Source organism: Dromaius novaehollandiae, chromosome 1, assembly GCF_036370855.1.
Source record: "Dromaius novaehollandiae isolate bDroNov1 chromosome 1, bDroNov1.hap1, whole genome shotgun sequence".
Classification (NCBI taxonomy): Eukaryota; Metazoa; Chordata; class Aves; order Casuariiformes; family Dromaiidae; genus Dromaius; species Dromaius novaehollandiae.
Window position 1 is genome coordinate 71343845 of NC_088098.1, and position 15756 is coordinate 71359600.

The 15756-nt window shown below is 38.6% G+C and overlaps 1 protein-coding gene across 2 annotated transcripts in view; it reads left to right on the forward strand.

The window, feature by feature from the left end:
• The window catches only part of GYS2 (glycogen synthase 2), a 47101-nt gene that overhangs the window by 13088 nt on the left and 18257 nt on the right, over nt 1–15756 (forward strand). For both annotated transcript variants that reach the window (XM_026092627.2, XM_064516157.1), the window contains 3 exons: nt 528–719; nt 1540–1725; nt 12628–12772. In XM_026092627.2, the coding sequence (XP_025948412.1) occupies nt 528–719; nt 1540–1725; nt 12628–12772 (523 nt within the window). The remainder of the gene's footprint in view (nt 1–527; nt 720–1539; nt 1726–12627; nt 12773–15756) is intronic.

A 15756-nucleotide genomic window follows, 5' to 3' on the forward strand; every position in this document is an offset into this window, starting at 1 on the left:
AGGATGGGGAAAAGTGGTGGTAGGTGCAGATCCCAAGCTTCTGTCCTACAAAAGCCATCACTGGTAATCTCACATAAGTGGCAAAGAATTGGTGACAAATCTGTTTGAAAGAAAATAATAATAATTTTGAAATAAGAACAAAAACAGCATAGATATCTCAATAAGAACATAAGATAAGCCTTCATCCAAGTATAGTCTTCCTATTTTTTTTTCCTATTAAAAACTTTAACATTTCAATGAAAACGTAGGATAAAAGTCTTAAATTGTTCTTAAAATTGTAGTTTTCTTTTACCCCAAGTCTTTGGTCCATTATTACTTCATTTACTTTGCAAGCAAGCCACAAATCCTGGGTATGTAGGACTGTTCATATATTTCCAAATAGTTGTATAACCCTTATGTATGTAATATAAAATATGTAAATATTTAAGTAAATATGAAAGATTTGATGGATGAAAGTAGTGGCAGAAATTGTCCTTAATGTTTACCTTGTAACATTTTCTGGTAATATCCTTGCCTCTTTTTCATAGGTCTTTTTTGGAAGATGGCTGATAGAAGGCACCCCATATGTCTTATTGTTTGATATAGGATCAGCAGCCTGGAATCTGGACAGATGGAAAGGCGAATTTTGGGATGCTAGCAACATAGGGATCCCTTTTCATGACCGAGAAGCCAACGATGCTGTGATTCTTGGATCATTAACAGCCTGGTTTTTAAAAGAGGTACAGTTTTTAAATCCAGAGGTTTTAAAACCTCAGCTTTGACAGCAGTGCAAACCGGCTCTGGGATGTGGCTGCTATCCTCCACACAGTTTGAAACCTATGACTTTAAGAAAGCTGCTACTTGTTCTAGATCAAATTTACATTTATAACTGAGATCTTAAGCGGTTGGTCAACAGTATTTTTCTATGAGGTGCTCTATGTGCAATGTGATGTGTCTTTGTTGTCACTTCTTAACTCCCTTATTTGACACTGGATTCTCTAACAGGTAGGATCTCAAACTACCTTTTTCTGTCTTATCTAGTCAGGGAGTCACACTTAAACTGTCCCTGAAGCCAGTGAACACTGTGTATCTTACCTGTTAGATATTACTTTGCCCAGGGAATATAGATAGACAGCAGAAAATGACGACAGCATTGTGATTTCACATATTACTCCAACACAGCCTACTTCAGGAGAGAAAACTTTGTTAATCTGGAGAATCATCAGTCCATCAGAGGGGCCTATGACTTTCTTAGCCAAATGAGATTTTCAACAGCAGAAGAGCAGATTGAAAAAATGAGGAATGACTGTGCTTACCAGAGTTCCCCAGCATGCTAGGAAGGATGCTGTTCTGAGGCACTAACACAGCTTGTGCTTCTCCTTGGGCTCAGGATCAGGGCTGGCGGGAGTTAAGACACATGGCCAGTTAAAATACCCCTCTACTTTGTCATATAAAAGAAAGCAAGCACACAGAAGAAGGCATGAAAGAAGAAGTTTTTGAGGCTGGGGTGATGAGCAGGATTATGTGCATTTCATCTGTTCTCTTTCTAATTATTTTCAGCTTTCCTGTCAGTTTGATGACAAGCCCAACATAATTGCCCACTTTCATGAGTGGCAAGCAGGAGTGGGTTTAATCCTCACTCGATCTCAGAAACTTCCTGTCGCCACAATTTTTACTACCCATGCCACTCTTCTTGGAAGGTATCTGTGTGCAGCCAGTATAGATTTCTACAACAATCTTGACCAGGTAAGAGACTGTTTTTCCGATTCCTTCTGTTTTCAGCTAATCAGCTGCTGGCACCTTTTCTATTTACTGTGCTACACCAAATATTGTATATTCTGTCTTGTGTCATCATTTGTGATTGTCCCACAGCAGTGATACGTCGTCAATTCCAGAGCATAAAAAATGGTATTAACCATTTCCTGACACCTCAGGCCGTGAGTTTTCTAGGTCTGAGTGCCTTTGTCTCTGTGACTAGTCCTAAACTCAGTGGAGTCAAGAGTGTTTATGCTACCTTCAGTGAGCTTTGAGTTACCAGATTTTACATGGCAGGGAACTGCAACTCATTCAGCTTCTAGTCAAGTCAGTGGCTTAGTCCAATCCACTAATTTATGGAATAACGATGGAGTACTACAAGGTTGCCAGCTGAGATTCTTAACCTTCTTTTCAATGGTATGAGAGATTTCAAAAGCAAGAGGAGAGTAGTTATATGCCCAGTCATCACTGCAAGTCTAGTGCCTTTGCAAATCTTCCCTTCATCTTCAGGAAAAGGAATTAACTCAGAGCAAAGAATGCTACTGTTCATGACTTACTATAGCAGAATGAGTAAGCAGAGTATGTAAAACCCATTCAGCTGTAGTCATCATCTGATACTGCAGATGCAGCCTCACAGCACCCTTTCTCAGTGAAAGACTGTAGGAAAAAATAGTCAGTAGGCCTCCCCTTGCTGAAATTACCCTAGGATCCTATTAAATGGTTGTTTGTTTTCGTTTTTTTTTCCTGTTCCCCAACCTACCTCTTCAATCTCTGTAAATTGTAAGAATTCCTTCTACTTTCAAGCTTTTCAGACTAGACCTCATTTGTTAATGAAAAATATAGGAGGTATTTTCCCGAGATTAAAATACCCACATCTGCTTCTTGGAATTTTTGTAAACCGTCTACTAGTTTTGGTTTTTGCTATCTTTCCACTCAAATCATAATGTAAACCAACGTTTCAAGGACCCAAATGTCTTTAGCATTGCCGTCAGCAGAGGTGCACTGCATGATTTGGGATTTTCTAATGTGGTCATAGATGGACTGAGTTCAAGAGTTTCTTGCATTCCAGCATTTATTGAGGGTAGAGATAGTTAAAAGGTTAAAACAACTGCCTCATTCACTATCTTTATGCAAGTACTTCACTAAAGTCAGTGAAGAAGATGACTCAGCTGGCAATGTATTTGGTGTTTGTTCCATAGTGTGTCAAGCTTGTGTCTTCCAAAGGCAAGGCCCAAGCGGTAGTATGCTGCTGCCCTCACTCAGAAGCACAGAATAGATTACTGTTCCCTCATAGTCCAAGGAAACAGTCATTCGCCTTCCTACCTTTTTTTTCTTCTTCTCTTCACCAAAGGCAACTACTGAATCTAATGAACGCGTTAAGGGTAAAGGACTGGCTCTACTCATTTACTGATATGCATACAGGGCTGCAGCATGGTAATTTGGGTAGAGAGAATTCCCCTTAATCTGAGGTAACTAACATAGGTGCCTCCCCCCTCCTCAGCTCCCTGTATCATCAAGAGAGTTACACTGGCTCTTCCAGAGTCAGTGTAAGGCAAGGATCTTCCAAGTACCATCTGAAAGATCTGTCTCCTTATATTCCCTAGGAAAACTAGTATCCTAAGATATCTATCTTTGTTAGGTGCATTAATGAAACAGCTTGAATAACCCGGTGATGCTGTCAGACCCAAGTTTCAGTAGTCTAGACATTCCTACTCCCTCATATTTGCCTAATGTGCATATGTGAAATCTAGTTTGAAGTTGCATTGAATTATTTTCTTCTCTAGACAGACTTAAAATGAAAGAACATGCGGTTTCAACATTAATGCTTGAGAAAGTGGGGAATTTTCAGCTGTAACTTTATTAATTGATCTTTGCATTCTTGCACATAATTTGTAAATAAACCACAGTAATAAAAGCATTTTAAAATAAGTAATTAGAGTAAAAAATAGAGAATGCCAATAGTTTTACAAACTGATGTTAAAAATACTATGTCAGAGATTTTCCTTTCTTTTGTAAGGGAAATTCTAAGATTTTTGTTTTGTTTTGCATTCTGAGTAATTTGCCGAGCTATAAATAGGTTGGCCAAAATAGTCTCCCTTTCTCAAAAGCAACTTTTTTTTTTTTTTTTTTTTTTTTTTTAACTGCATGATAACTTTGGGGGCCTCACCCTTGCCTGTGTACTCAAAAGAAAGTCATGATCTTCATCTGAACAGACTTACAGATTTCAGTGTATTTATATACTAGTCACAGTATTCATATTGTTTGTACTACTTGCACATGACATGGCCAACTCTATGTGATAAACTACTGTCCATCCCATGGCAAAGCTTTAGAAATCTCTCTGGTAACTATCACCTATGTGATAAATATAGAAATATATATTCAGCTTTTATTCTAAGAATACATTGAATGAAACATGTTTATCTGTTTAAAGTATTATTATAAAATGCTGTAAATATGATTTAAGGGAAGACACTTGTGGATTTCTGCACTGTAATCCATTATGCCTTGCGTGTAGAGATTGACATTTAAAGGTACTAATACAGGAAATGATGCCAAGCTGTTACACTGTTTTGCGTGCTTGCAGGGTGCTAAATCTCTTCCTAACAAAGTTAACATTTACTAAGAGATCAGCTGTCTTAATGAAGGCTCCTCTGGCTGTAAAAAGGTCAGCCTGGCCCAAAAGCCAGTTGAGAAACATAAGGGGTTGATCTAGACTACAGTCATTAAATGATAGAGATGGGCAAGACTTCAGAGGGTATTCTCATTGCTGTCTTCTAGTAGTAAACTGTTAAGGTCAAACAAATGATTTTTCCTGTGATAAAGATTCTCCAGGCCTTCCTAATTCTTAACCTTTGGATAAGACAATGTATTTTTAAAGGGCATGTCACTTCCCCTCCCCCTTCTTAAGTATAATAGCTAGTTTTCCTGTTTCAGGACAATTGCATAACTTCTTCCTTTAGAGCATGATAATAAATGAATTTAAGCTCTCACTTATGATCAGAATTTCATGGTTAGAACATATTTTCCACCAGCTTTAAGTACAGCAGCTGAGATGGGTGGGAAATGCAACTCTGATATGTGCTGTGCCAGAGATCGCAGGAAAATGACTGCAGTGCAAGAGGAAAGTGAATGGTCTAGTAGTGCCTGGAGACAGATAAGCATACACAGCTCCTACAGAGAGGAGAGGAAATCTCATGTTCCCTTTTCTAGTCCCCAACACAATCCAAAGAAAGCTGAGTTTGAATGCCTGCTAGAGAGAACTTTGCTCAGGTCTCTGAGACCAAGTGCTTTTCTGCAATGTTGCAGTCCTTCACAGTCCCTTCTCTGTCTTTTCATAGTTTCCCAGGCACTGTGTGTGAGCAGTATGTTGTTTTTCCTTACACCACTCTCTTCTGTTGGCCCTGATAATGTAAAACACTGTTTGTCCTCCACTGTCTATTGCCCTGTGTTCCCCGCACACACATGCACATGCACGCTGTAGCACCCTTTCACCTCAGTTTTGCACCACTCCTGTTGGTAAGCAGGACCAGAAGATACAAGCTGCTTTGAAAGGGCTCTTTTAAAAATGTGAAGGACTACTGAGATTGTTTCTTTCCTGAGAAACAGTGAGAAGCTCTCAGTTCCCGAGAAAAGTAGATTCCACTGTGGAAAATACCACTTTGATTCACCTTGCTAACAAATATCGGTATGTGCCGACTGACACAAATATCAAATGTATTCGCGGAAGTAAGCCATTGAGGTCAGTAGCTTTAGACCAGCGATGATTTTGGGCCAAGTGCCATGCTCTTTGGAATGAACATCAGCATCAAAGATCATGCAAAGGGCTGTGCAGTGCAGGCTGACCGACATTTTCTTGAGCACACTTGTGAACAAAGAAGAGCTCAAGTCACCGTTCCCCACCAGATGATAGAACTGGAAGGGAGGGCTCCATGTGGTGTTCTGTTAGCCCTCAAATGCTGGGTCCGTAAAAACTCACCATTCAGTCTGTCCTAGTCCTTTGGGGAAAAGTTAAGAACTAATTATTGAAGGGTTACACTGTGAGGCATGATTTGTTACAGACTCCTGAAACCTCTTGGAGGCCTGAACTGTAGGCCACCAGAAGTGAAGAGATGACTCTCTATTTCGTAAGCCGTTGTCAGTTTGTGAGTTGTAGCAAGCCATTTTCAGGATCTGGGAACATGAAATGGGATTTAACAATCAGCTCCTATGAGTAGCAACAATGTTATAGAATTGGTGTTGTGGATAGTGACCAGATCTAAATGGTGGGAAGGAGAGACAAGGCTATGTAGCCCCAATGCTGTCATGTGTCGCAGAAGTGTACCCCACAATGGCCAGAACAGATGGGGGACTGAAAACCTCTTCAGCCTAGTAAATCGGAGCTGCAGATTGCTGGAAGCTGGGAGAGTACGCTGGGGATGTGACACAGTAACACTGCCTGGTTCTGGGCCTCTTCCTGAGGCATCTGCTATTTGCCTCAATCAGAGACAGGATACCAGTTCTCATACAGTATTACCATATGAGAATATACAGTTCTTATGCTTACAGACTTACTTAGCTCCACTGAAGTGGGAGGAGCTCAGCTGCTCCTGCTGCACTGCAAAATTGAGGGATAAAGCCTTAACAGTGAGCACAGGAGCACAGTGAATACCAGGAGTAACACTGCTGTGTCCTCAGCAGCATGTAATAGCAACAGGTAGGCTGTCTGAACAAGGGGTCCCTGAGGTAACAACCATATAACAGCTGTTCGGTACACATTTTATTTATTTATTTGATTCACATTTAAATCACACTGATACTGGAGGGATGAAGGCAGGGAAAGCAAACAGAACAAAATAGAAAATGACTTGAACTCTAAGGAGAAGAAAAAAGGTTTAGTTTCATTCTTCATAGCTTTTTATCATATATAAGGATGCCCTGCCAGTGTGTAACATTTCTGTTCAGATTGAGATCACACAAGTATAACTGAATTTACAGTTTGCGAAATAGTGGAAAATTCTGCATTAAGAGATCTAACAGGAAAAGTACTAAAATCACAGTTGAAATGAACAGTCTGGAGTTTTATGCTGGTAATATAGGAGCACAAGCTCTTATTCCTTTTAGTACAGTGCTGTCATTGAGCTCACTGTTATGCAAAGTTGATCCGCTTTATTAGTAGAACAGCTAATGGAAATCTGACTTAAGCCAGGAAGTGTAAATTTCATTCTTATTTGGCACATGAGCCAAAGCACAAGATTTGGCACAAGAATTAAAGTTCTATTTGCACAAGATAACAATTGGAGGTAGTTAAATTTGATGTAAGCTGGAGTTTGAAAAGAGGAGTAATTCTTAAATGCATCAGACAATAGGAGCCCGATGTGATTATGCTCAAAGTGAAGATCTTTCTGTTTCACCTCTCAATAAATAAGAAATTTGAACTTCAGGCCTACTCCTGACTGTTCCTGCCTCCACTGTAGAATCATCTTATGAACTTGAGTATGTCATGGATTTTGGAGACTGGAAAATATCATTTCACTCTCTGCCTAAAATCCTCAGCTAACAAATCCTGCATCAAGCCTAAACCATGAGATAAGAGCTAATTTTAAAAATGTCATCCACTCTTGAGGCAAGGTTCAAGTGATGAAGGGAGTCTACATTACCTATGCAGAGTTGTTACAAAGTTGTTCATTATCAAAGCTATGTAATTTATTTCCAGTCTGAATTTGTCTTGATTTACCTTCCATTGACTTCCCTCATACTTTTTTGGCTCTATGAAAGCATAATCCTGTGTCAGAATCTGGAGGTTGTATGTAGACAAGTTACCTGTCTCTCAGACAAGTATTTACATAACTAATGCAGTCTTTCATCCTCTTCTGTGCTCAAATCATTCTTCTTGTGCATTTTTAAACCCTTTGCAATTTGTCTTTTTGAGTTTGAAATGTGAACATCTGAATTGAATTTATTATTTCGATTACTGTTTCACAGTTTCCAAAAGAAACATAATACCACTTACTCATAGCTGCTTGGTCATCTCTTGTTTTTGCCTCCAAAGATTGTATTAGCTCTCTTAACTGGGATATCATTCTTCGAGTTTCAGTGATTACCTACTGTGCCAACTGTTAACTGACATGCTAACTCTTAAGTCATGAAATGGTATGCTCATCACATAGATCCATAGAAATGAGAGAAATTAGTTCAGTCTTTTTCTCAGGATTACATTACAGAAAACACAAGCTTTAGTCAAGAATATTATATCTGTGGAACCTCTTCCTGTTTTGCTACGAAATTAGTGTGGCTTTATAGGGGAAGCATTCTTTCCTCTAATCCTTGCCATCATCTATATTTAGTCTGCTTAGTTATTAAAAGTCAGAATTGGATGGAACCCTCACTAAGAGCCATGGAATGTACAGTGAAATGGATATTGAAGAGTTTAGCCCTTAAAAGCTAAAGAGGGGGAAAAAACCAAGAATCCAGCTTAGATCTGTTTTTCTCTCAATATAGTTTTTGTTTGTGGCTCTGCTAGTGTTCCTATTTGCTGATATATAGAAAACAAACATACAAAAAAAGCATGAGGCACTTCACAGATAATTTACTCTGCCCTCTCCGAACGTGAAAGCTGTGGAACACAGTTTACACATGCCTGAGCCAGGGCTGACGAGCTGGTGCATCTAGACTGTGGAGCACACTGCTGAGCAGAAACATTGGTTTGGGGTTGAAAAGCAGACTAGCTGCACTGGTGTTATCCTTTGTTTCAGTGTATTAGCTTATTAGCTTGGTACAGAACCATGCCCCATGTTGTCTCTAGCTCTGGAGCTAATACTGTCACAGCAAGCTCACTGTCTCTGCACATTGCTCCTTGTGTGGCATAAATTTGTCTCCTACATTGTTGTACTGTCTCATCAGTTAAGTTCCATTCGACCTGTCCTTCAACTTGTCTAAGACTATTTTCTGAAGTCACTCGTCAGCCCACTTAGAGATACAAAATGCGATTCCTTGCCTCACCTTGTAAGCGAGGTCAAAGGCCAAGATCTTGCTATAGCAATTGATGGCTGAAACTGCAGGAGAAGGAGAGTGGATGGAATGTGAGAACTATGTGACACCAGTTTCTACTTGCTAATAGATTTGTGCACCTTTGAAAAATGGGCCAGAAGTCATACGAGCATCTCCATAATAAAATCTTTCCAGTTTCCAGAAGATGAAGAACTGAATAGCAATGGAGAGAGTATGAGCATGTGTTACACGTTTTCATGCACTCAAAGCAATAAAAGGTAGCAAGAAATAAGCCACAGTACTTTGGACAAACCTTTTACAAGCCTTTTTCCCAGAAGCATTTGAAGGAGTGGTTATCTACAGCTAGCCAACATATCCCAAACTAAGTTTTGTAAAAAATCCATTCTTGATGGAGGAGGAGGAGGGGGAAAAAAAAAACCTTTTGAGGTTTGGCCACCTGCTTGTTTGATAGGTTTTTTTAATATTTTGAATATAAAAAACATATTTGAAAAAGTTCTTGCATAGTTTTGACTGAGCAGTGGTAATTCATCCCATTTTTGTGTTTGCCCAGCATGTTATAAGGAACTGCCCTATTTCACATCTTTGGTACACAGAATGTTTGAAAAACCATAATGAGTGTGGAATTTACTGTTGTTCAGGGTGCAGCCTCCTACCTTATTTACTGCATGAAATTAAGATTTCTGCTCTGAATACCAAATCTCTCATTTTCTTAAGAGCCATTTTACTGTGTCCATCATAGTGGTACCTGAATGCTCCAGAAGCATTAATTAGAGTTTACCACACCCATATGAGAGGAGGTAGCTACACTGTCCACATTTTTCAGGGGAGCTTTTAATGGCTTTTAGTGGAGTTAACGGTATCTAGCACTTTAAAACCTCAGTTTGGGGTTAGGATAAGCCAACCAACGTGCTGTAGCCCTGTGGCACTCTCAGGAGTCAAATTAATTCAGCTTTAGTTTTCTCTTCCCTCTACCCTCATGCCTTGGGCTTTTCCCACCATTCAACTTCCGAAACGAGTGAGGTGTATGTTCTAGAGTATGTTCTCTTGTGACATGGCTGTATTTCATGCACTAAAATGCTCATGGGGATTGTGGAAAATGTGATATATGATGATAGAATTGCAGAATAGTATAGTACGTTATGTCATAAAGTATATTTCCTAGCTTTCCTAAAAATCACTTTGACAAGTTTAGAAATTCTGATGTATAGGATCACTGATATCAGAAGAGGTCACATACTGGGCCAGGCACATTAGTCTACAGCACAGTCCTCCATCACTTGAATTAATGAAATAACAGATAGCAATGGGAAGTAGCCATCCTGTTTGTTGGCCTCTTCCTCTCATGCTTGTCTCTGCTAGCCTCCCCTGCAAAGCTCCTTCTCCTAGGCTTGCACTTTGTTTCAGTTGTGCTCTCTCCTTTACTCTCGTTACATCTGTATTTGAGTTATGTAGCTTTCTCCACCATGATGTTACATGGCAATAACTGCAGTTTTGAGAATGCAGGAAAGAGTTTCTGTGTTTTTAATTTCATTGTTTGACACCGTATGTCTAGACTGGAAGAGCTATTACAGAGCAAGGCTTACTTCACTGTTAGCAGACTCTTTAGAGAGTGCAGATAATGAACTTCAACATTTCTCTGGAACTTTTCAGCTGAGATTTTTCAAGGCTACTTTTCTTGATCACATTACGATGGTATTTTCACAGATATAGTGGAATCCTCTTTCCACCAGCTATGTAGTGCCACTGGAAAATTAGAGTGCTCTGTGGCTAGAAGCATGGAAGTTTTTTTCAGCAGAACAGTTGTAAAATATCAATAGCCACATCTTTATCCATACCTATCTATCTATATAGAAAAATAAAAAACGATTTTCTTAAATCTTCTCTGAAGTCATTCACATTTGGTGAAGTTTCTCAAAATATGTTTTATACCAACCTTAAGCATGTACTCAGCATGAAAATAAATCCATTTACTTTTGACTCAGTTCTAAAGTACTGAAAGCAAAGACTAGCCGTGATGAAGGTCAAACAGTCCTAACAATAGCTAGTGTTGTCTGCTCCAGCTGTAATAATGGTTAAATCCATTATGGCCAGTAAAGGTATGGAGCCAAATGCGATCAAAATCGTCCTGTGCACCTAGCATTAAGTAGTGATAATGACAGAGCTCATTATAATGATGATAATGGCAGTTCTGCCATTAGAATTGCACTGGAGGTGAAACTCAGGTCATGGAAGTTATTTTTAATATTTGATCTCTTCACAAATCTATCTAAATGCTTACTTGGAGTATCAAAGCACAGAGTGTGTATTTGCCTGTCCTACTGAGGCACATGCATTCTGTGTCAGTTTTAGGCATGCCAGAATCATGAAAAATCTAATTAAGAGAGAGTTACTGTCACTCTCTACATAACTCACACAGTCTGCTTGGTGCCCATGCTGTTGACTTTGGGAAGGTAAACTTGTTATTCCCAGAAGTGAAAGATCATGTAAGACTAGGAGAATTGTCATACAATTGTAATCTTTGACACCTGTTTAGCATTATTCTTTCTCATACTGCATTGTAGTGAATTTGTGGTGGACATTGGAGGTCAACATTTGAACCTTTAGGCATGGGCTTCATAGGCATTGTGCATTTCCCTCCCATCAGGAGAATGTTCCCAGTGGACAGCTGTTACAAGTTACTGCTTCACTCTTTCTTTGTGTGCCCGTAAATCTGTGCAACAGGGACAGAAAGGATAGCTTTTATTTCTTAAATGGTCTCTTTACTCCCAGTCCTGGAAGAGTTTTGCAAATACAACAATCCAACGTGCAATTATTCACATGAATCTCAGCATCCATGAGTGAAATGCTGCCACTTCTAGCTGGAAGCCAATAGGTACTTAGCAATATTTAACATTATGACACTAATTGGGACATATTGTAAAGAATGTCCTTTATATTTGCAACCATAGTGGGGAACTTAAGTAGGAAGCTGTAGATACTGGAGATGGGGAAAAGATGAATCCTTTGCATCTGACTTTGTAGTTAAAACTTGGAGTGGTCCAGGCATGGGTTTTGTTTGCTTGTTTATTTTTTTCGTTCAACTCAGTAAGAAAAATGACAGCTGCAAGGGTTAGAGGTCAAGTAGAAATATTCTTTTACTGTTATTCTTTATTTATTATCTGTACTATTTAATTTTTATCTTTATTATTTACTTCTCATTTACTTCTTATTCACTTCAGATGTTTTTATCTAAGAGCTTAACTTAGGTCTGTCTCTAGAAATTAATGGAGTTCAGATTTAACCAAAAGGAACAGCAAGTAATAGTGGTGGAACTGGTGAAACAGCACTTCTGAGTATTAGAAAATATCACATTTTCCATTTTCTTTGTTTCCCTGTGGATTCGTGACTGAGTCCTTACATCCCTCCTCTCCACAGCAATAACTCCATTTCTCTCCTGCCTACCTAGTCCCCAGGTCTTTTTTTCATCCTCATTCTTTTTGTCCTCTCCCTCCCTCTCTTTCTCTCTCTCTCTCTCTGCCCCTCTCTCCCTCTCCCTTCAGTTACTTTCAATTTCCCTGCTCTCCCAAGTTGTCCAAAATGTCCAGGCAGAAGGCAGCACAAAATGTGTCGCGCCAGCAAGTCAGACAGCACAGATCCTTACCTTTCATGGGATCATTAATCTGGGTCTCTGTCCTTTTCTCAGCTGCCTTTTTTCACAAACATGCAGGAATTGAAACCATCTTGCTTCTTCAAAGTCTTTGAAGTTAATAAAATGTTTCAAAAAACAGGCAGACCAACAGCATAATCACATAAGTCTTATTTCCTGGGAAAATAAGACTTGAAATGAGAGACCTACTTTGTGATAATAAGTTTGAAGTGGCATATCATTCAGGTGGTTTTTTTGTTTGTTTTGATGTTCAACAGTTTGACATTGACAAGGAAGCAGGAGAGAGGCAGATTTACCATCGTTACTGTATGGAACGGGCATCTGTACATTGTGCCCATGTGTTCACCACAGTCTCACAGATAACAGCTATAGAAGCAGAACACATGCTTAAAAGAAATCCTGGTAAGACCTGGATTGTTTTCCTATACTATTTGCTCTCAGAACCTGTATTTTCTCCAGCTGAATGAAAATGATAGAGACAAGCATACAGACATGAAGAACAAGGCACACATGCACAGGTATGTCTGGCTACACTTTAGAAAATAACCGATTTTCAAAAAAAGGTGCAAAATCACTTGAAACAGATTCTAGTCGCACATATAATCCAGGAGAAGTCAAGTTCAGCACCATTTAGTGACTGCATTCAGTACCATTTCATGGGAGCATTAGTTTACCTCCATAGATATTAGGCTTTCTTTTCAGAGATACCTAAGCTTCAGGAGTCTTGTCTATATAGTAGGGCTCCCAGTTATAACAATGCATTCAGGTCAACTAATGAAAGTGGAAGCTGGAATCTTTGTAATACATTTCACCAACTTATATAGAGTCTGAGATTTGTTGCTTTGATAGCAATGAGTGATATATTCTTTTAGAAATGTAGGAAAAAACATTCTCATGTGAAAAGGAATGCTAGATGTGATTTGCTTTCCAGTGCTAATGCTGTTTTTCTTTACTTAGTATTGAAAGAGATAAGACAAAAAACAAACTATAAATCAATACAGTTCATTTCTCTGTATCTCTCACAGGTAGGAGTGCCAGTGTGGTTGTGGTCTCGGGACCTAACCATGCCAAGTATTTTTCATTAGACCAACTGGTATAGATTGAAAAAATAGTCAATATACTAACATGCCCAAAAGTTTGTCTGGTTTTCTTATTAACAAACTTTATCTTGTTCTGTGCATGAGGTTTGAGTAAGGTAATGATCCCAGTTTGATGTGTCATTAAAGTACTGTGTAAATCAGTATAGTGCTTTGTAGAAACAAGCCATTATACTCCATCTGTGGGTATGCGTCACGGGGGAAAAACTGCAAAACAATTTTGAGATTATTTAGCAGGTGCATTCACCATCTTAGCTGGTTATTTTAAGTGTAACAATACTCAAATGGCTTTGGTGGTTTTTTTTGATTGGCTTATTCTTCATAGTTTTATTTTAAGTGAATTGCTAATTAAAGGTTTGGGACTGATAACCCTGATAACTGCAGAGCTTCACGCCACATCATGGTTCATGCATCAAAATAACAGAGGAATTGTCCATTTGATCCTTTGCCTTATTACTGACAGACTATCAATAGGGTGATGAACTTAGAAGATTTTTCCTTTTTCAATTTAAACATGAAAGCCACATCTTAAAAGTAATTCAGGTGTTCAGTCATCTAACCTGGGATATCTCTGAAATGTCTTGCTTTTACCAAGTACAGAGCACTTCACCTCTGAAAATAACACTTTTGAAGCTGTTTTGTTGGTATGAGTCTTCATTCCACAGCAGCTACCCTTGAAAATCATAGTTTATGTTTTGAGGATTTTATGAGACTGAATGAGTCTTAATTTGGGAGTTGAATTTGGGAGATAAAGTCTGCAAACTGCTCAAAGAAAGAATTTCAGTTGAAGCTGAAGAGAATTCCATGCACAGAGGTTTACAGGCCTGAGTTTTTTCTGTTTGCTCTTGCAACTTTGAAGAAACCAAGTAAATATATCTAAGTTTTGGCTTAAAAATTATTGACATGTATTATGCTTCATGCTGAAAGAGTTAGAAGGAAATTCAATCAGAAATGGTACCCCAAATGCTAGAGACAGTTATAAGCGGAAAATATGTCCTGATGGGTATAAATACTTTAATAGTTTTCTTTGAATATTAGACCATAAATAAACTGTGTAGGAGTCTATTCTTACATTATTTAGTCTTACTGAAGTTGTGAAATCAACATAGACATTGGCTGTTCAGAAAGGTCAGCAAAACTTCAGTAGGTCATTAAGCTTGAGGTCTGCAAAAGGACATGAATGTTGCAAGAATTTGTAAAATTGGCCTATGGATCCCCTTAAAAAATCAACTTTTAAAAGGGGAGGGGGTGCAGAATTGGCACAAAACAGTGTACACTTTTATTCACATTTGAATTTTTGAGAGGTAAACCTTATAACAAACATGTTAACCAAAAACAGCTAAGGAAATGTAGTAAGTAGAGCAGTGTCTGCTGCTACTTACTAACATTAAAGGTAGGTTATAATTTACATTATAAACATCATCACTCAGAAGAGCCCAGCTTATAATTCAGTAGACATAATTGCATAGAGAGCTTTTGTACTGGGACAAAGGACAGTCTGCCATGCTGTTAGATAAAGTGCACAGTCTACATCTAACACAGTGACTGCTTGCAGTAGACTGATGCACATGTTGTATTTCGTGTTTTGATTAATAATTTATAGCAAATCATATTTATCAAAAACTTGCATCTCTAAAGTTCCATCTGTTTTCTCTGAAGTATCATGCAAGGTTCTATCAGTGGTCATAAACTATATTCCCGTGACTTGAAAACTGCTATTATGGGATTTCTAATTATTTTCATTCAGGTATGAAACATATTTGTCATTAGCAGTAGAGAAGACTGTCAGTCAAAATTCCAAGAGACTTAGGTATCAGTTAAGATCTAGACCTAGACTTTGTATCTGTATATATTTGATCAAACTCATAGAATGAATCTCTGAAAAAACATGAGTGAGGCGTGCATCTTTGTGATTTATACATAGAAAATATCATTCTGTGGCATTGTTATCTACATATTTATATAAATGCCAGTTTCTTCCCTGTAGATAGATACAGAAGTCAAATCATTCTGAATTGATCTACTTGAGGCAATTTTGAAACAAAAAAGTCATTCACTCATTAAACCAAAAAACCCAAAACACAGAAAGTGGGAACAAAGCCCTCTTTAATCATTTTTCCCCAGTGCAGGGGAACTTTGCCTCACAGATTTTCAAAATATTTTGTATGTTGAGCATATATAGCGAAGTGGGTGCTTTGGGCCACCACATCCATTCTGAATCTGCAAGGCGTAAGAGTCAGATTCAGCCCAATCCAGATGAAAGAGTCAATGGAGCTGCTATTGCATCAA